The sequence below is a fragment of the Oryzias latipes genome, chromosome 24 (assembly GCF_002234675.1).
Source record: "Oryzias latipes chromosome 24, ASM223467v1".
In the NCBI taxonomy this organism is placed as follows: Eukaryota; Metazoa; Chordata; class Actinopteri; order Beloniformes; family Adrianichthyidae; genus Oryzias; species Oryzias latipes.
The window spans coordinates 8,601,441-8,626,825 of record NC_019882.2 but is presented as its reverse complement, the minus strand read 5'-3'; the positions used below and the strand labels follow the sequence as shown (position 1 = coordinate 8,626,825).

Sequence of the window (25,385 nt, the reverse complement as noted above, 5' to 3'; positions counted from 1 at the left end):
GGCTGAGGAGGTTCGGCATGTCCCCGAAGATCCTCAGCAACTTCTACAGCTGCATGGTTGAGTCCATCCTGACCAGCGGCATCACAGTGTGGTACGGCAGCTCTACCGCTGCGGACCGCAAACGCCTGCAGAGAGTGGTAAAGACTGCGTCCAAGATCACCAGGACTCCTCTTCCCTCGCTGCAGAGCATCTACAAACGCAGGGTCTGCAGGAGAGCTGCCTCCATCATCAAGGACCCCACCCACCCGCAACGAGGACTGTCCACTCTCCTCCCCTCAGGACGGAGGTACAGGAGTGTGAAGTGCAGGACCACCAGACTCAAGAACTCTTTCTTTCCCTCTGCCATCAGACTCCTTAACAGCTGACTGGAGTCTGGAAAAACAAACTGCACCTTGCTTACCCTAATTGCTGCTACTGTCACTGTCACTTTTGCACATTTGCACTTTTGCAACAGCCACTCGACATCTTGTGTTTTTGTGTGTATGATGTGAGTGAATTGTTTTTGTTTCCTCTATACTTTTGGGCATTCGGAGCAGACAGCAAAGAAAGAATTTCATTGTGCAGGGAAACCCGTTTCTTTACTGTGCACATGACAATAAACTCTTTGAATCTTGAATCTTGAATCTTGAATCTTATCACATGTAATAGCTTGTCTTTCAGATAATTTTGATATGATCTGCTGCTTGGCAGGCTGATTTTTTTTTTTATCTGAAGCTTTTCTCCATATAAAATATAAATGAATCCATAAAAAGGTAGATCCTTGATGCGCAACTTTAACCTCATTCTAGCATTTATGGGTTTGTAAGCAATACAGCGTTTAAAGTCCCACTCCATAGGAAATGGTGTTTCTAACATGCTCTTGTGGCATTTTTCTGATGATGTGGGACATATATAAAGAAAATTACGCTTAAAGTTGCATCTCTGAGCTCCTTATTCTGCTGAATCCACTAGACAAATAGATCTCTGTACGACTTTGTTTTCCTTGTCTGAGTTGTACTGCTGGATAGCTCAAATATTTCTCGCCAGTCTTGTTGTACTGTACAAAGTTAGGTTGAGACTGTGAGGGCCTGAAAATTAGAGTGTAGAAGAGTGTATGTAAATAGATAGATGATGGGAAGAGAGGTTGGGTTTACTCCACGCCAACAGTCACAACTCAGAGGCTGATTTCTAATGAACTCCTGCCGCTCTGCAGAAACTATGTCCTGGAAAACGACAATCATTTTGATTTTTGCTAAAAACTGCATAATCATAGAAAAGGCCATGGGAATTCTTTTGAAATAGATCAAAAGATGAATAGAGTGGGACTTTAACTTAAGATCAGAAATGAAGAAAAATACACAACTTGCTTCATTTTGATTGAAATCACATGTAGATAAATCCCAGACTAAAATTTGCCTTGAAATTTTCCTTCATTTGACTTAAAGGTGGTTTGACATTTAGAGTTGTAGCTCACTAGGTTTCACAGTTCACAAGTAAACTAGAACTTTATTGGCAAAGTTTCTCAAATTTTCACTGGAATTCTCCACTTTTTACATCAGATGTAAAATTTAATTTCTGCATTAATGAGATTTTAATCATAAACCAATTTTTTCCCCCTAAATCTTTCTGTCACCAAGGATGATCCCAAACCTGAACTGTTTCAAACTGTTCTTGATTTCTTTTTTGAGAGCCAGGAAGTAAGTCAATCTTTATGCAAACGCTATAATTTCTCTTTTATTTGTGCAATAAAACAAATTCTGTGTGATTCCAAATAAGATGAACACTAAATGTATCATTTTGCAGGTTTGTCAGTCTGTTTGAAATATGCCCAACCTGAGTAACTACTAGGATCTGATCATAATTTAACCAATAAAAAATATATTAATACAAATAAGTTACATGAAAGCCAATATAAATAAATAAGTTTGCACCCTACAGCAGCTTTTACTGGTTATTATAATTTTAATTGTAATCGTATCACTTATAATAGCTCGAAAAAGGATTTTTTTCTCATTTACCTGGGAGAAAATGTAATAATTGTTTCTTATCTTTTGGACATTAATGCTCCAGAAGGGAATAATTGCTTTCTGATTCTGTGCTTTGGTTTGAGGATAGTTTTCTTTCTCACTCATATTTAAGTTTAAGCTTAATGATGTTTTGGCCAAAATGTAGGTCTTGCAACAATCTGGAAAGTTAAACGCCAATGCTGCAAACACTCAATGACAAACTGATTGACAGTTCTTCGCCTGGCTACATTCCTTCTGTGTGGGCCAGCCGCATGCATACTAATGGCTATTTGCTCCATTCAGCAGTGAAATTGTGCAGACATGAGAGAGAGATGATATTTTTCAGCTCTGGGCAGCACTGGTCAAAATTGAGCAGAGACTCTGCCAGCCCATTTCTAGACTCTAAACCTTTTGCTGCTTTTGGAGGAGATACATGCTCTTATGTATTGTACTATTGCAAATAACAGAAAACAATGTAAGCATCAAGCAGTTATCCTACAAACAGCATATCTGAGAACTGTAACTGCAGAGCACAAATGCTTAGTGTGTAAATGCATGAAGCATGCAGGATTTGTTTTATGTTTAAGGCAATAGTAATTGTTATTATAATATTACTTGTTTTTATGACAGGTTTTAAGGGACATTGAAACCTAAAATAAATGTAAATAAATAAAACGATTAAAAACAAATTTTGGATTAAATTATGTATAAAACTTGAAAAAAACGTTACAACTTTGATAAGTTTGAATTTCTTTCTCCAAAGTATGACTAATCTGGAAATGGTGTGACATCAAAATGAAACAGTTTTTATTTTGTTAGAAAATACCGATCCTACTATTTCAGGTTTTAAAAGTAATCTTTAAAATGTTTTAAGGTAATTTTCCTTTTGTGGGATCAATAAAGTCCTACTTTATTATATTCTATTCTGTAAATCTGGAATTTCAAATTCATCCAAAATCTCCAAATTAATATATATATTTTTTTTCATGTTTCTCATTTTCATCTTTTAAAAAAAGTCAAACATTGACGTAACCCTTGTGCTATCCTAGACACTTAAATATTGGGAGTTGGGTCATCTAGACCCACTAGACAGTGCACTGAACTTTTTTTTCCCCAATGATTTGTGAACCTCACTGGTGTTCATGGATTACATGAAATCTTTTCACCTTTATCCACCTTTGTCAGGGTAGGGGGAACACATCAAAGTAAGGGTGGGGTCATCTAAGATAGCACAAGGGTTAAATGTGTAATAACTGAGTTTTGAACTTTTTCATTTTCTTCTCAATTTCTATTTTAAGTCTGAATTTTGACTTTTTTTGTCTGACTTCTAGTGGTTACGAAAGATCTTATTTCAGGAAAATGAATTCAAATAATCTACAAATCTAATTTGCTTGTAAATAAAGAAATGTTTTTATTGACAAAATTGTGGAAACATTTCAAATTAATTTGAGTTTCAAGCTAAATTAACTCGAAATTCATTAAAATCCAAATGTCTTCCCATTGGATAGATGGGACCATTTTAACAGCAGACGTGTATTTTAATAGTCCTTTTTCTCAATGATTGATTGGTCATGTCTAAAAACATGAACTCTGACATTTCTGCTGTGAATTAAAGCTCACTCAGTTACAAACTGAAGCTCAAACTCTATGTATTGATAAACCACAGCTCCAGCCTTCAGAAATAAAAGATGGTATTCTCCGAAAGCAGGCTGACTCCGTTGGATGCATTTTTAGATTCAAAAATAATAATAATTCGTTCATTTTTGTTTTATTTTTTGTGAATGGGGAAAAAGGCATCTTGAAAGTGAGCTGATGATGTGAGGACTGCATCTTTAAAGTATCTCCGTGTGTGTGTGTGATTTCCCTGGGGCCAACACCTCTAATGGTTTTTGCAGCTTAAACTGTTAAAAGGGAGCTCTGAATCCTGAATAATTTCTACCCACAGAGTTAAACAAAGAAACTACTATGGTTTTTCGAGCCCATCTGCTCAGCTCCCGTTTTTGCAGCCTTTTCACCCAGATACCCATTTCCTATACGGAGCATTTTTTTCATCTTTCCCTCTGTCTGTTCTCCCGTTGCAAGTTTCTGAATAGTTGCTTGCTGTGAATCCACCTACTCAATTGCCCGCCTGCTTGCTCTCTTGCAATTAGCAGCATTCGTTCTCTCGGTCCCTCTAATACTCCTTGAATGCCGGTATTACTGAAAGTCATTTGCATAAGCTGCCTTTGCTCATGTAATGCTCATTTCTCTCCCGGGCTTATGTTTCTGGCTTCTGGTTTGGGTCCAGTTTGAGTAGCTTACTCTTGTTGCTAGTTATTCTTGACAAAAAGGACATTGATCAAGCAGTGTAGAAGTTCTGCTTCTTTGATAATGGGTAATTAAGAGACGGTGTGTGTATCTTTTCACGCTGCATTAAGGTTTAAAGAGAGCAGGGGGTCTGATCGTCCTGAGTTTGGGTGCACTGGTTTATTCTCTGTTAGGAGGGTTGAATAAATGAAATGTTAGGGCTGCTTCTTTCTGTCATCTCAGATGCTGTGGACTGCTCTCCATTTCAGGAAGAAGGAGAACACAGGATGTGGATTTCTGCCTGTTTACTTCGTGGTGTGAGATGTTCAGTAAATACAGCAAGTGCAAAGAGAGACAGTTTTTTTTTTTCATTTCTGGCAGCACTAGTGAAAAAGATGCCAAAGATGCTTTTGGCATCCGAGATTAAAATTGGTTTCTTAATAGATGAAATAAATGTTCTGAATGTACAGTTTTCTTTTGTTTATAGGTTATTTTTCACACACATTAAGACAGAAAACCAATGTGGAATTTTAGGAGTAATATCTTTGCTCTTGCGCATCCCACTTCACTTAGATTTTAGCTTCCTTTGAATTAAAAACAATTGGATACAGTTAAAGAAGTAAACAAAAAAGGTGCAGAAAGGAATAAATGATGTCACTGAAACTTCTTTCAAAATATGTTGGTGTGCAGAAAAGTCACATCCTTTCATTTCCTTCATTTTTTCCAAATAGATTAGTCAGCTTTAGTCATGTTTACCTGCCTAAACAGAAGTCCTTCCGTGTTTGCTTCAGAGACTAGAACACAAAAATGAAAATAATAATGTAAAACCCAGTGACTTATTAAACAATTAGAAGAACAATAAGAAGAAAAAGGGGAAATAAAGTTCCCAAAGGGGTTCTGTAATTGCGAAATAGTACAAGATTTGGCATAAAAAGAGATGAGAACATTTTAGAATATTTTATGTTTTAGAAAATTAGCTGGGCGGAAGAAAAAAAGTATACATGCCTAATTGACTGGGTTAAGGAGTTGTACATATTGGTTTAACAATAAGGTCAGTAGTATTCAGTTAGTATGATTACTTTATCTATTAGACCTCATTCCCCTTTAACAACTGTCAATATACACAGTGTCTTTTTTTCTTCTTTTTGGATGTATTTTATAAATCTGCATCATATCCTGCCTTAGTTTTTAAAATGATTATAAAAAAGGAAAAATATTCTTTTATTTTCCATTATTTTATCTTTTAAGCAAAAAAACAAAAACAGAATAGATTTCTCTGCTGCGGATATAAAAGGCTTTTGTGCTGCTAACACCTCAGTCTCCATGGAGATATTGTTTGACCTGATGACAGAGTTGGTGTGATCGGCTCACTGCAGATCTGTTATGTACTTTTTCAACAGGGCTAAACACAACACAGCACAATAGTTCCTTTTTGGAGAACATGGTTGAAATCCTGAAAAAAATCATGTCAATTCAGCAGCAGCAGAGACTGTTGTCTTCAGACGAGAACAAACTGTTGATGGACGTTCAGAAACCATGTTGCTGTTGGACACGAGGAGCTAAAAAAGGGCCTCCTTTCCACCAGAGCACCATAAGTTCCATGCTTTAATATTTTTTAAAGACTCCTCCCATTTTGATAGACATATTTTTGGTGTCCATTGTTAAAACCCTTTTTTATTTCCATAAAATGCCTATTTTTGGTTCAGTATCACCTCCTAATGAACCATTTTTGGCTGTCAACTAGTTCCTTGGATTAAAGAGGTTACAGAAGCATGACCTCATGGGCTTTGAGCCATTCTGATGCAACACATTTCACAGTTTAAATAGCAGTGAATCGTTTTGGCCCCAACCTCAAAACTACACTAATATAAAATAGAAAATTGGTTTAACTTCAACTAAAATAAATAAGGATTTTATTTCAGAATAAAAGTTGTAACTTAAATTGTGCCATTTCTTTATGTTTTAAGTGCACTAAATTTCTTTTCTATGTCACATAAATTGCTGTTGTCATGGTTATACTTCTTCCCTAAAGTTTTGTTAATGAAGGAAGGAAGGAAGGTTTTTTTTATCAAGTGGGAACCTAGACTTTAAACCTGAATAAGATCGTTTTAAAGACTCACTCCAATGAAAATTGTTTTTTTGTTGTCTTTTTACATGTTCTTATGACATTTTTCTAATGATGGAGGACATATATAAAGAAAATTATGATCAAAATTCAATTTCTGAGTATTTCTTTATTGAGATTATTGTGAATCAGGAGCAAACAAGAAAAGGCTGTTTGAAAAGGGCGTTAATGTGAACTAGAAAATATGCTTCGTGGGCCACAAGCTCCCTCATCCGAGTTCTCAGCAACGGGTAGGGAAGGGGAACCGGGGTTGCTTCCATACCAACGGTCCCACCCCTGCCACTCTGCAGAAACTATATTCTAGAACACAACACAGGTTTTTTATGTTTAATAAAACCGGCATAGATATAATTTAAAGACCACTGGGAACACTTTTACCCTGGTTCAAAAGATGATCGGAGTGAGATTTTAAATCTAAGCTTTACATGGAAAAATTTGGCGGAGGTATAATAACTTTATTTTGAAAATCTTCTATGTATCTATGTCTTTGTGATGACAAAGCATTGGATGAGGTGCTGGAATAATTGCTTCAAGTTTGGTGTCTATAATCTGGTCAAAAAAGTCCCAGTCATTATTTTTGTAAAATGTAAAATGATAATGCAACAGTTTGAAGGCAGAGGCCTTGCCATGGGGTATTGAATTGACATCTTTTAGTTGTAAAGTAGACTCATCTCCTCCCCAGCAGTGCTCCCTGATAATGAAGAGATGTCCCAGCTCAAACTGGGGCACGATAAATAAATAAGAGCAACCTGGATAGGCTTTCAAAGACTAGCCATCCCACCCAGGGTTTACAGTACGCCGCACCTCACACTTCTTCTGCTATGAAACCAACAAGCTATCTTTACAAGATTGTTTTCATCTGTTCCAAGCCAAAAAAAAGAAAAAGAAAAAAACATCACGATAAATAAGAGGAAATCTGCACATTAACAAATCAGTACAATATGCAGATGTGGTTCAAGTGAAAATCCAGTCGTTCTTTAAATATATTTTTTGCTTTAAATTCCACAAATAATATTCAGAATTTGAGACTAATTATATTGATATGCGAATGTTAGTATTTGCAGTTATCCCAAGCAAAGACTAAGTAAATTAGAAAAAAAACACAATTAAATTGAAGAATTTTCAAATTAAAGGTAAAATGGAATCTACACACTCAATTTTATCAATGGTGGTTGACAATAATAAAATGCACACCCATCCTAATTATTAACCTTTCATTGAATTAATTTAACTTTTATTGTCAAATCTGTAAAAGACAAATGTTGTAAGAAAAAATAGTAATAATATAACATTCTCAGTGAATTCGTAAAAACTTCAAGTCAAGAGAAAACAAGTGTTTATGGGTATTTATTTTGAAGTAAAGATCTACAACTTACATCAATGTTGGATTCATGCCATGAAAGGAGGACACCACTAGTGTGATCACCTTTGTGATTTCATCCCCATTTTTAGCTGCTCTTTAGAGACCTCCAACCAGTGTCTTTCACAGAACGGACCAGTGAACACGTGAGTCCAAGGAAACATGTTTACTGGGAGAATCAGTTCAAACTGATCGCCACAAAGTACCAAAAATCAAGAAGCTGAAAAAAAAACTCTTGTAAAGCCTAAGGGCTGTTGCACTTTGAATCTCTGAGCAAAACAGTAATCCAATGACAAAAGGACTGATTACGCTTTTTCATTTGAGTGAAAGAATCTAAAAAGAACATATTCCTTAGACCTGGTTTGTGTTTCATTTCTTTTCCTCCGGTTTCCTCAAGCATGCGTTCAAGGATCACAAGTCAGAGGTCTGACTCATAGAATGTGAGAGTCTCTGATCCAGCACATGAAATCAAATTAATGTTGATTAGTGCGGCCATAAGCTCCCAATGTCCACAAGTTCTTTTATCTAACTGCAGTCATGTTCTTAGCAGCCCTCTGCGGGCTATTCAAGGTGATTTGTTCCCCTCTCGCTCACAGGTTGTGTAAAAAACTGTCCACATTTCTAGAAATGGCATTCAACTTAGTTTAGTTTCAGTTCAGCTGAACAAGAAGTCTTTTTCTTGACTCTTTTCTAAAAACAGAAGAAAATATCTTTCAGAAACTCTTTTGCAGACTTTAATGGTCTGTCGGTATTGATTAATAGCAGACCAAACCATTATTCTCCCTCCACCGTGTATGGACCTGCCTCACAGCAAATACTCATCCATCATGTCTTAAACTCCTCTTTTTTGTTTTTCTCCTTGCTTTAAGTTTTTATATATTTGTAAAGAATTTTTAAAGAATGAGCAAAAAGGAGAAGTTTCTCTTTCACAGCTGTTTACGTTTAACTTAATTACATCCAGCGTAATCACACACTTGATCCTCTCAACATAGCGCTTTTGTTTTGTCATGTTTCTTATTAAGGCTTTGCTCTTTGAAAAGGCATGATTCAATGTATAATAGTAATTTTAAAAACAAGATTTTAAAATGATCTCATGGGCTTTTTATTGTTTTGTTCGTTCATGCATGTTCCCAAATTAACATGTTGTGGGGAAAGTTTGATCAGAAAAGGTTAAAAAATAAATGCTTGTACTACAGATCCCACTGGATTTAACTAAACCTCCAGGCACCTCCTCTTTCATATTTTGACTTTCTGTTCCCTTGCTGTTGATGCACAGACACACACCCAACACACTTTTTCATCCGCCTGAACAGCTGTTTCTCTGGTTGATCCAAGTCAGGTTACGAAATAGCGACCCTTCCATGGTGGTGTGAAGGCGTGGAATATTGAGTTGACATGAAATCCGATTCTGTTCCTCGTGTGCCCATGTGCTTTGATGAGCTGTCTGGAATCCTGTCAGATGACACAATCCTAAGAGAGCACCGCGAGAAGAACAACCGCCATTTAACTTCATCCTACACGGCACTGTGAGATGAAATCAAACACGTTTTAGGTGTTTTCTGCATTATTCATAAGAGAGAGTTGAGTGGCATTTTTTTCTCTGTCTTCATGCAAGAACCATGTGCCTTTGTTTATTTTTCTTGCCCCAAAGACACTCAAATATGCTGAAAAGATTTCATTAAAACACTCGTAAGTCTGTCCATGGTGTCCATTCTGCATATATATGCTCATATTTTCAAAAGATGCTTCTGTGTTGGTTGTGCGGAACAGAGGCGTTATTCAGTTGAAGGGAATGGAGGAAATGTGACCAGGCCCAATGAGGTTCACGTGCTTCTAATTCCTAACTCAATCAGGAAAATGGAAAAATGTATGCAGTTTAATTTTCATTTTAGATTTATAGACAGCAGGCTTTTGTAACGCGGCAGCAAAAGAGTTACTTGCAAATCTATTTTGTTTAGATTTTGTAAAACATTTATAATATTCAAAGTTCAAGAAGAAAGTTTGCATGCCTCTGGTTTAAAAATTCCTTGGAAAATGAGAAAAAAATCCCAACATTTTTAAATCAGGTGTTCCCATGCTAAAGAAGAAATGATTTACTTTGGTAAACAAGCGAAGAATCGAATTCTGTCAGCACTAACGGATAGTAAAATAACTGCTGACAGATTAGGATGGGAGGATTGGCTGAAAGATTTCATCCCTCCATTCAAGGATACATTTTAAAGTAAAAGAAGTTTCAGGGAGCAAAAAGAAAAACTTGATAAAAACTTAAGTATGTGGGTTAAGCTGTGATCAGGAGATCATATGAGACTCATTTCCAATCAAAAATTTTGTATTTATGAGTAAATACATCAGAAGTTGTTGAAAAAAGAGTGATTTGAAGGAGATAAGTTCCCTTTTGAGCTGCTTTTTTGAGACTGTTCATGCTTTTCACATCAGAATGACACCAGAGACACACTACAGTGTATTTGTTGCGCTTCGGCCATCTTTTCCATATCTACCCAAATATTAGAACAGCTGCATCCATGTCTTGGAGTGAAGACTTTGAAATGTTGCACCCAAAAGAGGAAACAAAAAACAAGTCTGGGTTCACTGGGTTAAAATAAACAATTTGGACATTCCATTTCTCTTTTGTTGTTGGTTTCTTTTTAAGTTTAAGTAAATTTGAATCACAGAAAATGAATTGAAACATTTATGAAATTAAATGTTAAACGTCAGCATGAAATCAGACTTAAGTAGAGCTCCGAAAATAGTCAGGATAGTGTTACAGGACTAAATATTAATTCATGCATCTTCTATCGGGGTCACAGGGCTGCTGGAGCCTATCCCCACCCTGGCACCCTGGACAAGTCGCCAGTCTGTCGCAAACGACTAAACACTTAGGAGATAAATGGGTTTGCAATTTGGATCTTTTAGTGTTTTACTTTTTAAAAGTTAAAAAGTAAATATCGAAAAAATAAATCTAAATATAGTTTGATGGCTGTCAGTTTTGAAATTCTGCATCAGTTTAAGTGAAGCAACTTTTGTGTATCTTTCAGAAGTTTTTTTTGTTTATTTTTTGTTTTTACTCTTCCACATTCAAAAGCCTCTCCGGTATATTTTGACATGCCTGGATCAGTCCTTTTTCCTTTCTGGCAGTAATTGTGGACATAAAGGTCAGAGACCCGCTCGGCCTCTGACGGGTACAAAGCCTTGTTCATCACTCACAGCATCCTGGGTGTGTGTAGTAATTGGTTCCATGGTGGTTTGGACCTAATTGGAGTGTAGCTGTCAATAGCGCAGGTATTACTAGGGATCGGCTTGGATCTCGCATTAAAAAGAACGTGGTGTGGGAAGCAGAACAAATGGGAAAACCTCCAGACAACCCCTGAAATTTTGCCACCCCTCATTAAGTTTTTTTCTTTTTTTAATTATTGTTATTTATTTTTTATATCATTCTGATGTGTCAACACTAAGTTAAGGTGACATCGTTGCATGCAGGACTGCTAAATAAATATTCATACACTAAGGGTTGTGTTTATCCACACAACTTTCAAATCGTGAAAGAAGTACACCGAATCTTTTTGCACAATCACACATTTTGATCACATCAGACTCTTTGTCTATACTTATGTCTAAAGTTTATAGCAAGAGAAAAACCACATCAAATTTACAAAAAGCAATGAAATGTTTAGGAAAATCCATTTCTTCAAACCAATGAAGGTTTGGGTTTTCTGATGGAAACTACAAACTTTAATCAGTTCTCTGGCAAATATCTTCACATTTTGAACTCATGATGCTTTATTTTTGGTGCCTATCCTTACTTTAAATGCATCAAAGCAAACAATTATTTGTAATGGGTTCAGCAAAACCCATCAAAACAGTCAATTCAAACATGCACTCAATGGAAACATGTTGTTGGTGAAGGTGCAAGCCTTTTGCACTGACTGTTCTTTTTTCTTGCAGTGACGGCTGGGCGGATCGTTACGAAGTCGTGGAGGGCTATGAGCTGGAGGCAGAAGGAGGAATCACCATGAAGCTGCAGTCGGCGGTGGTCAAGTCCTTTAATGACTACTACCTGAAGCTGCGTCTGGACACCAATACCAGAAACCCCTGGTTTGCAGAGTTCTGGCAGCATCGTTTCCAGTGTCGCCTGGCCCACCATCCACAAGAAAACAAGAATTACGAAAATGTCTGCTCTGGTAAGGAGCAAAAAAGGATAAATTCCTTTTCTTTTGTTGTGACAATGAGGTTATATTTCAACAGAAGAAACAACAAAACTTGCGTGTTTTCTCTTCTTTTCCCCTTCTTTTAAAAATTCTCTCCAATTTCTCCCAAAAGGTGATTACGGTAAATTGTCTTTGCATCAACAAAATGAACCATTTCTGCAGTCAGTTTACACACTACAGCTCAATAACTGCATGCTAAAACCCAACAAAAAATCTGATAGAGTTACGCAATAACAATGCAGTCACCGCTCCTTTCTGCTTTTCTTTACCACAATTTTACAAACCAATTAAAATTCAAAGATCTTCAGGGTGGTAAGTGTTTCCAATCGCTCTTCAGGCAATTCTATCTTCTTTACCACCTGCACTTTGTCTTGATTCTTTCGAGCGGAGAAGAGTTTGACTGATGCTTTCTTTAAAAAGTTGACACCGTGTGACGTTGAGCCGTGTCAAAGCCCTCAGCTGCAGGGGCGGTTGCGTCAGCCAAATTTTGTGGTGATGCTCTGGTCTAAATGTCTGCAAAGTGCACTGAAGAATGGCTCACAGCAGCACACAAACACCTGAAAAAACAGCTTGGCATGCTAAGTTCACGACAACCTCAGAAAATTGGGAAAAGAATGACATGATGTTTGTGGCTTTTTACCCTGCATTGTGTAATTTAAAAGCACTGAGTGTGCCTGCACTTGCAATATATTCTGGATTTACTTCACTGCTATTTTCTTTTCAACCTTTTGGGAATCGTACCTACACATTTATGCCAATATTTAAAAAAAAGGACTTTACTCAATGTCTGATTTTAATTTCATCATAGTTCCTTTGCTTTCACTCTCACGTTTTAATTTCCTCTCCCTTAACTCAAAAATCCATATCTCTTTCTGAATTCCATCCACTATTTCCCTGAAACACATTTTTATTTTTCAACAGGAAATGAGAGTCTGCAGGAAAACTATATACAGGATAGCAAGATGGGCTTTGTCATCAATGCCATCTATGCCATGGCTCACGGCCTTCACGACATGCACAAGGAGCTGTGCCCGGGCCAACCGGGCCTTTGTGAGGCCATGGATCCTATTGATGGTAGTAAGCTTCTGGACTACCTGCTCAAGACATCCTTCAGAGGAGTCTCTGGGGAGGAGATCTATTTTGATCAGAATGGAGACACCCCAGGCAGGTAAGAATAAGAATGGAGCTTTCGTGACATCATCAACTGTGAATTTTTCTTGTGGCCCTTCTTCTCCTGCTCATTAGCACATGTGCATGAGCACACATGCAACACACACCACACACACACACACACACACACACACACACACAAATAGGATGTAATTAGTTTGGACTGGAACAGATTCAGTGGATGGTCCACTGTGGCACCCACTTTCATCTGTTTTCGCTCCAACAGACAGCGTTTGACAGTCAAAGACTACAGCCATGTCATTTCTTTGTCAGCTGGAGGTTAGGAGCAGCACATTCTGGCTAGCCCTAAAAAAAGGCTCATGCATGAGCTTTTGAAGTGAATTTGAAGCAGAGGAAGTGCTCCCACGGGGTGAAATCCTCTCTAATTGCACTTTCTCTTTCTGTACGTCCAGGTATGATATTATGAATCTGCAGAGTGAGGGTGAGGATCGCTATGACTACCTGAAAGTGGGTTCCTGGCATGAGGGCATCCTGAGCATCGATGACAGTAAGCTGTGGATAAACAGCAGTGATATGGTTCGCTCAGTGTGCAGTGAACCCTGCTCGAAAGGACAGATAAAGGTAGGTTTTCTAGTCATTTTTCATAAGTCAAAAGAAGGAACAAAATAAAGAGGGATTGGCCAATTACTGATTCACTTGAAACTCTTTTTAAATATTGCAACTGAATTTCTATGGTAAAACCATGGGACAATTCTTTAACTTCTATATTTGAGAGCAAAGACGTATTTGGAGGCATTTGTATTTCCCAAACATTCTCGCCAATCAGGAGGGAGCTGGTTGGAAGGCCACACTCCTACCACTTGAAAGCAGACTGGTGGAAACCATCGTAGCAGCTGTTGTATATTTTTTATGGCAAATTGAACCTTAAAAACATCAAATCTTTTTACTGTACGAAGGTTCAAAGTCAAGTTGGAAAAGAAACAAAAAACATTAGGGCTTGTTTGACTTGCCCTTCTTCCTATTTTCACTGAAGTTTAGGTTTATAGACGGCAAGGATTGCAGAGCCTTAAATGGGTCATGTGACCACTCCCCATCTTTCTCTTTTTTTAAATTCACTAATGAAAAGTTGACACTCGGACAGAGGTTATGTAATGTTGGGTTTTAAATCAATGGAGCAATAAACTGGGTTTACACTCCATGACTGATGAAGTCAACTTCAGTAACAAAGACCCAGCATCCCTTTTACCTGGATGATGTGATCCATATCCACTGATTCTGGACTGGTTCTGGCAGCACATTTGTTCTTTTGTTTCTGAGCTTTTCTGTTGTGTTTTGGGTCAGGACATTGATGTATGGCAAAGGCTTCGAGTGCCCTCACATCCTCCTCTAGGCTAAGTTCACATCGCCCTCATCAACGTGCATTCACTTTCAATGAAAAGAGTGTAAATGTGCTTAAATGTGCATTTCATGCTTAATTTAAAACCTCTCTTGTGCAAAGTGTAGCTATTCAAGATACGTACGTACAAAATGCCTGACCGTCTAATGCACATTGCACGTTACCTAGGTCGACCGTTGACCAATCAGGGACTTGGATTGGGTAGTGAAAAATAGATGGCGTCCCTTTTGATTCACAGAAGTGCCAACCGTTTGAAAATCTATCATAGAGGAGAAAACAATAATTGCAGTTTGTGCTTAGCCGGAATTATAGGTCACCAAGTCTTTAATATGTCGGAATAGAGCTGTGAAAGAAAAAGCCTGGAGCAAGATTCACGAGATTTGCACAGCTTCAAGCACTGCTTGGCCTAGTGTGTATGCAGCAAAAAGCTAAAAAATTCCTGCTTCCTCCATATGCCTGCCAGTAATTTTGAGCTATAAAATAGCCTTTCTTCTATTATGCATTATTATGCCACCATTTAAGAAATCAAATTGGGTGACAGGCATATATAAACCAGCAGGAGAGCACCCTAATATGAATGGAAGTGAGATGGGCTGACATGCTGTAATCAAAGCTTTTTGCAGTAAACATTGCAATGTGTGGGAGGTCTTCCATTATTCTTTCTTTAGGGGTTGTATTGTTTTAATTGATATTTTAGTTTGCTCCAATGATTCCTCATTTGCTGGGTGCTCAAATAGCCTAAAACTTTCTTGCAAATTTGAGACGAATGGAGAGAACATTTTGTAGTAATGTTCAAACAGTTTAGACCTGTAGTTTTTAAAAGAATTCGTGTTATTTTTAACTATAGAAATGATTGATGTAAGCCTTCTGCTGTTGTTACATTTGTGGACATTAATTACATTTTTCATTTCTGGAGTTTTGAGTTGTATTGAATGTTTTTGGAACCACTTGACATTTACTTGCTAAAAATCTCTTTTTTAGACAGGATAACAACTCATCCACTAAAACCAGAAAACAAATGTAAAATATATTTTAGGTTAAAACAAAAACTACTTCTTATACGTTCTTTTGTTATGTTAACTCTGTTTGGATCAGAACCACATTGACATAGTCTTTCCAACATTGTGAAGAAAAATCCCTCAATTTGGTTCCTCTTTGGCCCGTTGTAATGTGCTGCTGTACAGCTGCCCTGAAGGAGGGCGCATCCATCCTCTTTCCTGGAATTTATTCTCCTCTCTTTATCTGCTTTGTTTCCTGCTCCACTTATCAGGCTGCTTTGCATATCAAAATGCTGGTAGGAGCTTCTGCGGGAGGAGAATGTGAAAGCAGTTGGCCTTGGTTTCCACACACTGTCTGCAGCTCAAGACATTATGGGGGGGGGGGGGGGGGTGCACAAAGGCACTCTCATCTTTGATATCCCCCCGGTGCTCATTACTTATTTAGTCAGCCTTGATTGTGCTGTGCCTCTTGTCTTTTGCGTGGATCAGTGCCGTAGCAAGATGTGAAGATGTCTTTGACCCTTGCTTCTTTGATGCTCTTGTACTTGCAGGTGATAAGGAAGGGTGAGGTGAGCTGCTGCTGGATTTGCACCACATGCAAGGACAATGAGTATGTGCAGGATGAATTTACCTGCAAGGCGTGTGAGCTGGGATGGTGGCCCGATGAGGAGCTGGAAGGTAGGAAAAACAAAAAACAGTTTCTGTCTGCTCTTAAAACCAGTTTTCCTCACTCATTTTAAGTCTGATCCCTAAAAATAGGTTGAGATTTGGTGGGACAGATCTTTGCATGCTGAGAAGTCTCCTCACGCTCTCAAGGCTCAGTCTGACACCTCATGAGCCACGTCCTTGGCTCTTGCTCCCCAGCCACGTCAATGCCCCCATGAGGGTGATGATGCTCCCTTCTCTTCCTCCTGCTCTTTAACTTCTTGTATCCCAGTGGTTGTTTGACAGCAGTTTTGAGATTTGAGAGGAGTTCTCGGTTGCCAGGTGTAAAATCCCATTACTGCCATGAGAGGCTTGGGGACACGGGTCAGCAGTCTGCCTTTTCATTATAGTAAAGAGCTGATGAGGCACATATTTAAACAAAATGAGTTCAATTGTTCCTATTTTTAGTTTTTTTAAAGCAGTTTCTTCCTACCCTGTATTTCTCAAAAGAGAATGTTGAAATTATATAAAAATCTTGTTCCTGTTGCACCTTGATTTTCCTAATAATGTCACGTATTGTATTAATCGGCTGAAAAGAAAAAGCACTTAAAAACAGCTTGGGCCATTTTCAAATTTCCCCAATCTTGTGATTTCTAGGCATTAGCATGCAGATCATAAGGGAGCTTCTCACAGAAGCCATTTAATACTGTTAACACAAGCATGTAATTTATGGAGTGTTAAGCTGGAGATGTCGAGGGATGTCAGTTTTAAGCTCTTCAACATTCCTCTGCATGTTGGTTGGCAAGAATGCAAGTAGCTCATCATGACAGACTTAAAACCTGCATGATATTTTAGTGAGTTTGTGAAATTTAAAGGCAAAGAAAGACTTTTGGGATGGGTATGGGGTTTGTTATGGAGTAGAAGGAAGTTTGTGGTTCAATTCCTTCCTATATCAGTGTCCGTCAGGAAGAGGCCAAACCTCCCTTGGACCTTGAATCTTGTTCTTGCATCCAAGCAAACAGGAAAACTAAGTATTTCACCAAGCCTTTGTCATAACATGAACTCTTTCAGAAAAGTTAACATCCTCAAGTTAACTTGCTCAATCACTCAATATATTCACCACTTAAGTCTTTGATCATGTTGAAGAATTATTAATAATATAAGTTTTGTAGTATTAACTTTTCTCAAAATTAGTTTTGGGCCAAAAAGTAAGGCACTGAAAATAAAAATAAAAACAGTGTTATCTTGTGTTTTATGTTATACTGCCTGATTTCACATCTCCTGGGAAAATCTAGTGTTTCTGAACATAATAAAATCATAAATATTAAATATCTAATTGAAAAAAAAGAGGTAAAATTTATTTTTCACCTTTTTATCAGCTTTTAAAATATTGCTATATAATAATTTTGGGAAAAGTCATCTGTCTATTTGTAACTTGTTATGCCACTTCTTCAGCTTTTTCTGTTTATTTTGTGGTGATTCTGTTTTTGTTTTTGTCTTTTTTGGGGATAAATATCTTAGATAAGAAAACCATAAACCACGTCACCCTTTTTTTTTACTAATCAGACCTATTTCTTTCTCTCTCTAGACTGCCAGCCTTTACCATTGAAGTATGTTGACTGGGCAGATGTGGAGTCTGTCGTGGCAGTAGCCTTCTCCTGCGTGGGCATCCTGATCACCTCCTTTGTCACCTTTGTGTTCATCCAGTACCGTGATACGCCTGTTGTAAAGTCATCCAGCAGAGAACTCTGTTACATTATCTTGGCAGGGATCTTCCTGGGTTACATCTGTCCTTTCACACTGATCGCCCGTCCTACAGTTGCCTCCTGCTATCTGCAGCGGCTTTTAGTTGGCCTTTCTTCCGCCATGTGCTACTCTGCTCTGGTGACTAAAACAAATCGAATCGCCCGCATTCTGGCCGGCAGTAAGAAGAAGATCTGCACCAGGAAGCCGCGGTTTATGAGCGCCTGGGCTCAGGTGGTTATTGCGTTCATGCTGATCAGTGTGCAGCTAACTCTGGAGATCACACTCATCATCCTGGAGCCTCCTGAACCCATCAAGTCCTATCCAAGCATACGTGAGGTCTATCTCATCTGCAATACCAGCAACGTAGGCATGGTGGCACCACTTGGCTATAATGGGCTGCTGATCATGAGCTGCACCTACTATGCCTTCAAAACACGAAACGTCCCTGCCAACTTTAACGAAGCGAAATATATTGCCTTTACAATGTACACTACCTGCATCATCTGGTTGGCATTTGTTCCAATTTACTTTGGCTCCGACTACAAGATCATAACCACATCCTTCTCAGTCAGCCTGAGTGTGACAGTGGCGCTGAGCTGCATGTTCACACCCAAGATGTACATTATCATCGCAAAGCCAGAGAGGAATGTCCGAAGCGCCTTTACAACCTCTGACGTGGTGCGAATGCATGTTGGAGATGGAAAAGCTGCAGCTCAGTGTGGCAGCAACAGTTTCTTCAATATATTTCGGCGGAAGAAGGCTATTTCAGGGAATGCAAAGTAAGTTATCAAAGTTTTCTTCATTTTTAATGTTGTCGTTTTCTTGAATTGCTGCTGTTTATCTGGTGTGACTTTCTAGGTTTAAAAAATGAATCAGAAAGCACTCAATATTATTCAAAAAAACAATCTGACTGCAATCTTTATGAAAAATCATGGACATGGTTGTTTTGACATTTTTTGGTTTAGAATATTTTCTCCTGGATTTATGGTCACAAGTTTTAATCAAAAGTGGGATTTCTTATTCTTTCATAAAATGTGTCATAAAACCAAGTGCAAGCAAATTGGGTCGTTAACTTCGGACCTTGAAGGGTGCTGTTGTGTCTTTTCAAATACATCTGCTTCTGCAGCTTCTTACAAGCATAACACATCTTATGGTAGGGCAGAAATGAATGGAAAAGAAATAGAAATGCAACCACATTACACTAGAGTTGGACATTTGAGATGGAAATCTGCTTCCTTATTAGAGAAACTGCAAACCAGCAATATATTACTCCCATACCATGATGGTACCATCGCCGTGTTTAACTAGGAGTTTCTTAATCTTGATTGCTTGCTTGCTCCAGTAATAGTTTTTTTCTCTGATTGGCTGCTTTGTTTGGACAGGTATGAAAACACATCAAAATTTGATTTAATCCTTTAACACCCAAAGCTGGTGCTGGCAACCGCAAAAAACACGCGCTCTTTGAACTAACAAAACTGTAATTCCAACAGATTTCTTCCATGTCTGAATCAGCTGTTTCACGTTGATTGCGTAAACTCTTCACAAAGCTGCTTTTCTCCCCTTCATAATCCACTGGATTGTTTTATCGTGTCAACAGTTGAAGAGGTTACGTTAGTCCAAAGAATGTCTTTTTCGAAAATTAGCTAATTTAAAAAGGGATTAATCTAAGAGCTGTGAGAAAAGCTTATGATACAAATCTACTGAAATATGAAAAACAAAAAAATCAAATACTTTTCTTGCAGAAATGAAGAACTGCTTCAGCTGTTGTTTGGTATATTATATAATTCTTTTGATAATTCCGGGTTTGTGCTTGTTTTAGCAAGTACTGCCCCCTAGCATCAGTTGTTGTAACTGCATGATATTGTCCAGGCTATTTGATTAAATCTTTGAAGTGATGGCAAACCAAACCAAATTAACATTTTTCTCCACATCCTATCTTATCAAATTGAATCTACTGCTCTATTTTGTTTTCAAACACACCTTCATAGGGTTGCTTGATATGTTCATCTTAAAAATCTTACTACTTTATGTAGACGTGGCCTTTCTGAGTCCATAACCTCGATGTTGTTTGACTGAAAAATCCCCCAGTGTTTCAACAAACTTGCACTGTACTCCCCTCAAACAGTCAACGCAATTTTTCTGTTTATGCCTTAAACTTGCTACACTTGTTTTCGGTCAAAGCCAGCAACATATTTAGTCATTTGTGAAAAGAAAATAGCATGTAATTGTTATTGATGCAACCTTTATTCTCCAACTGTCCCCCAGCCATGTCGTTTTTGTGAATTCTTGCGAACAAAGTGCAACAATCACACAAAGGTCAGCCCCCCATTTAGACGAGAAAAAACTTTTATTTACTTCCAACTGTTTGAACTAGGGTATTGTTTAGATATAGCTTTGACTTGATTAAATCTACCGTCTTTCTGTTGCACTCTGCTCCTCTCCTTTCTAATGACTGCTATTCTTTACAAGTTTTAACAAGGAATCAATTTGTACGTCTTGATCAGCAAGGCTTTAACAGACCATGAAAACACGTTGAAGACAAAAACTTGGGCATCATTCGGAAATATTCAATCTATTTGTTCAAAAAAAACAGGTTTAACATGAAATAAAAAAACTTTTAACAACAATGTCCATGATTAGTGAATTGGTGTAAGTAAGACACAGCGATTACAGTGATTTTAATATAGTTCACATAGCACCCCCTTTCATCCCTGGTAACTTAATATTTAATGAAATTAGGATGAATTTAATACAAAACCAGGAAATGTGATATTTTTTTGATTGTCTTTTGGCTAACAGGCCATGCTGACATATGTGTGACTTTCAGAGCATATTGATATTGCATAGAAACTAGATATGAGACATGTATGTAATTTTTTGAGATCCACAGCAGTTTCTTGCGGACAGGTGGCCAAAGTAAGGAGCGGGGCTAACATGGAGACTGACCCCTGTTTGTTTAGGTGCTGTCCCTCACCCTTGAATGCAGCCTGTCTAACATTCACCTTCAAGCTTCTGCACTAAGAAGCAAGTGTCAAGGCTGGCAAATGTGTTTGGGTGTTATTTAACTCCTATCCCGGAGAGCAGTTCTGTCATCTGAACTGTTTAATTAATATACGCACAAAAATTCATCAGTCAATTAAATTTCAAAACTGTGCAGCATCCAGAGAACGATCCTGTCTGGCTTACAAGTTTGATTAATTAAAGGCATCACTTGCTTCTGTGATTCTGCTTTTTTGACACTAAAGCCCTACATGAAAAAGACCCCCCACCCCTGCTGCTTTCAGTTTACCCTGATTTAACCTCATGTTTTACTTCTCTCAGCATGCACACCTTCTCCTAACAACCTCCCCAACTAATCACATTAGATCCAGTCCAGGCTTACTCTGCACTAAACTATGTGTGGTCCCCAGGTCAGATCAGTATGGGGGCCCTAAAGTGCAAATCACATCATCAAGTTATTTGATGCAAAATCATGTTAAAGATCACAACAGCAATTAAAGAAGCAACCCCATTTTTGAGAAAACATTACATTTTGGTGAAAAAAAATTCTAGAAACCAAAACACAATTCCAAATGTGATGATTCAATTGCTGATTGGATCATGATATTTAAGTTTTGAGGTTTTTAAATGCACCTTCAATTACCACATACTAATAAATGTTTTATGATTAGTATGGAGCATAATAACTTTAAGTTGAAATGATGAACAAACGTCCTCATCCAATCAGTCATGTTCCATAGCAGCTCCTTTTTCATGTTTCTCATCCTTTTTTAACATTTTATTTTTAATTTCTGGAAACATCTTTTGTTATAGGAATTGTTTCTTTTTTCTTTCATTTCCAAATTTTTGGAATTTTGTTTTTGTTTCTACAATTTTGGCTTGATTTCTAAATGTTCTTTTTTTCATTATACGCTTTGCTTTTCTAATTGCCATTGTGATCTTTAATATGTTATTGCGTTGAGTGATTTGTTGGTGTGGTTTGCACTTGAGGGCCACTGTAGATCAGAGATCAGCAGCGATACTTTGCATGAATACATTTTAACCGTAAGGTTAAAAACTGAATAAAGACAGTAGCCAGATGGCTTTGGGGAGTTTGAATTCCGTCTTAAGCTATCTGGAGATCATAATGCTGTCTGACACACATTATGAATCACTGTTTGAACAAGTAATGCTGTGTAGGGCTCATTTGGCAAAGATGTTAGTGCTGAGTTGTGAGGAGAAAAAGTATTTTAACATGCTTCAGGAATGTTGAAATGCTCTACTCTTGCTTCTGTGCTCATGTTGCTTTTCTCTCCAACCCCTGGTTTCATCTGATAGTAACTTCAGTCTTTATCTCGTTCATAGTTCTAATGGCAAGTCTGTGTCATGGTCTGAATCAGGTCCAAGACACCCTCCGAAGGGGGGGAATGTGTGGCACAGACTGTCTGTGCATGTGAGGAAACAGGAAGCCGGCTTGAATCAGACAGCGGTCATCAGGCCCCTAACTAACACCCCCGACCCCCACAGTTGTGAGCCCTCAACTGGCAACCTGGGCACAGACCCCCATCACCACCAAGCACCACCTGGCCCTAAGCATCTGAGCAACTTGACGGAGGAAGACGACGAAGCCGAAGCACAGCGCCCCCTCTGTTCCCAAACACCTTCAGAACAAATTCAAGGACTGAAATCGGATTTAGATGAGCAAGCTTATGTGCCCTATACCCTGACGGAGCCCACCGCAGAGTGCTTGCAGAGGTCTGTGATGGACCCCCACGGCTTTCACGTCCAAGCACAGAATACCCGCACTGCCAGGGAAGCAAAATCAGCCCCGTTTCAGCCCCCTTCAACCCCCCAAGTTGGGATGTTTGAAGAAGAGGGCCCTGAAGATGAAGAACTGGACCTCTTACACAGTTATATGTACGATGCCAAGGATGAGAGGGAGGGGAAAAATGGGGAAGCTGAGGATTTAACTCGCAACAAACCAAGTCTAGAGCATTCCTTTGCCTTGTCGCCCCCCTCCCCCTTCAGAGACTCTGTCTGCTCTGGGGAGTCCATCAATGGCTCTCCTGTTATTGAGCCGATGCTTGGTAGCCCTCCAAGCTCTGTCTACACCTCAGACATGCTCCGTGACTTTGCACACAGCTCTTCAACACTGTGACAGCAAACCCGGCACTGGCGCAGTCAGCATCACGTCTTTTCACACGCAGATCTACCTACCGTGTCATTGAAGGTTTTAACGAGGGATTTTGCTTGCTTTTTTTATTACTTTCATTTGTAAGTTGTTAACCAAAAGTGTAAGGGGTTTATTCATGAATTCTTGCTGAGCACCAAGCCTTTTAACAAAATGTAAAGCTGGAAACAGTGCCAAAACTCGCTAGGCCAAATTTTCATGAATGATATCTTACTTAGAATCACAATAACATGTCTGATGACCTGACAAACGTTCTCTTAAGATCTCAATTTTATATAATGCCAGTTTATATTAGCTCTTTCTCTCACTGGTGCACACTCAGAGCTCCGTCCATGAGTGTAGCAACCAAAGCTGCTTTATTAAACATTTGCTTTTGATGATCTGCCTACACATTTTTCTTCCCCCAGACCTCATTAAGATAATAATTTAAAAAAAACCTGCAGAAAATGTAATTAGGTTGGTTGAAAACTGCATTTTACGTGTTGCGAGGTGTGCTCATCTTAAAAATATCTTTAAGGAACTGAATTCTTGCGCTGTATCAAATGTGACATGGATTTAATGTGCCAATCAAAAGTTGTTATGAAACTCCATTCCGGCTTTCAGATTTACTGATGTAGCTGATGAAGGAAGGCTGAAGATGTTGGCAATGTTGTTTATTCTGTTTACACTCAATCATAGCCCTGAGAACAAAGTATTTCAGCCATGGGATATGAAAAAACTTTTGCTTTTCATGCTGTGCAGATATTTCTCATCTTTTCTGGGATTGTTATGTCATTGTAACGGAAACACAGTACAAGCTGTACTACTTCTCAAAGTTTGTAATACTGTTAAGCCATCTTTTGTTTTTCACACAGGTGGTATGTTTGTAATACCGATAAATGTTTCTATATTTAGAATGTAAAGATAAAGAAAAAAGAAGTTTATACATTTTAAAACTTGTCTTCTGAAACTTGTCAAGATGTTTAAGTTATTTTGGCAACTTTTAAGCTAACCTGAGTGAGCTGTTTCCTCTTAAAAAAACATTTGGTTGTAACCAATGATTATTGCTTCTTGTAATGGGATTATACATGTTACAGTTTTTCTTAAATCCTGCTATAATCTTAAGAAATTTATTTCAGGTTAAGTTTCTTAGTTCTCTAGAAAATGCAAATTATTTCAAAGTACGATGCCACAGCGTACCCACTGTAGTGCAGTAATACTGTATTTTTTCAAATGTTTTTAGTCGATTATAGTGTAAGTTGGTTAATCATTTTAATCTTATGTAAAATATACAGGGTGCAAGCTGTTTAACACAGCAGAATCTAAGATGATACAGGCCTTTATGTTTTGAGTAAGCTGAACATGGAAAAATGCTGTAAAAATAAAAATTATTTATATTAAGGAGACTTGTCACTGCCTGAAAATATCTCAAAAATAGACAAGTTTATTACTGTATGTCGAAAAAGATCAAAATTTAAGTTTAAAAGAAATATGTTTAAAAAACACACCAAAAAGTTTAGTTGTCACACATTTACTATTGCAATGTGACATATGGACTATGTGCAAATCCCTCAGCTTTACCCTAAAAAGACTATGGTGCAGTACTACCTAGTATCTGGGATTTTAATGCAGCTTGGACACACGCTCACAATTTACTCTTTAAACGCTGAATAAGACATCATCCAATAGCCAAAGTAATTTTACAAGACTATATATGAATCCACTGTGTTTTGATGATAAAATCTTGGATAATTTTACAAACAAAAAAAGAAAACAACAGTTTTTTCAAATGACAAATTGCTCAAATGCAATGCAATGTGGTCTATATTTGCTAATCTAGTGAGCATTGATCCACATTATTTTTTTAAGATTCTTTTTAAAAATGTGTAGGGCATGGAATTTTAGATTAATTGATGCTCACTCAATTGATGAATATAGACCACAAGGCATTGGGCTTTAACAATTTTTGCGGAAAAAAGAAAGAAAAGTATTACATTTGTTTTTTAAAACAACCCATCCAAGTTTTCATCATCAAAAAATAATGGATTAAGAAATAGTCTTTGTAAAATGTTCATATTTATTACTTTTTTACTTTGGGAAATCAGTGACATCATATTTACTTTATTGAGTGGTAAGCATGGTGTTCAAATTACTTTTAAAATCCAAGGGACTAGATAGTCCCTCACTACTATATAGGTTTTTAGTAGTTAGGGAGTAGGGAGGGAATTTGGACACAGACAATGGCATTGATGCATCCTGTTTTGTTTTTTTGCAGAGACTTTTGGGAAATTTCCAGGGCACTGGATTTTGGAGGTATAAATTAGGACACCACCACAAAAATCGCGCATGCCCTCAATGC

The 25,385-nt window shown here is 37.9% G+C and overlaps 1 protein-coding gene across 3 annotated transcripts in view; it reads left to right on the top strand.

The window, feature by feature from the left end:
* The window catches only part of grm1 (glutamate metabotropic receptor 1), a 37,078-nt gene extending 12,650 nt beyond the window's left edge, over positions 1 to 24,428 (top strand). For 2 of the 3 annotated variants that reach the window (XM_004083597.4, XM_020714524.1), the window contains exons 4-9: positions 11,699 to 11,934; positions 12,883 to 13,129; positions 13,545 to 13,713; positions 16,038 to 16,164; positions 17,720 to 18,656; positions 22,222 to 24,428. In XM_004083597.4, the coding sequence (XP_004083645.2) occupies positions 11,699 to 11,934; positions 12,883 to 13,129; positions 13,545 to 13,713; positions 16,038 to 16,164; positions 17,720 to 18,656; positions 22,222 to 23,014 (2,509 nt within the window). In that variant the 3' untranslated portion in view covers positions 23,015 to 24,428. The remainder of the gene's footprint in view (positions 1 to 11,698; positions 11,935 to 12,882; positions 13,130 to 13,544; positions 13,714 to 16,037; positions 16,165 to 17,719; positions 18,657 to 22,221) is intronic. The other variant, XM_020714526.2, reaches the window with a different exon arrangement.
* Positions 24,429 to 25,385: the final 957 nt, after the last annotated feature.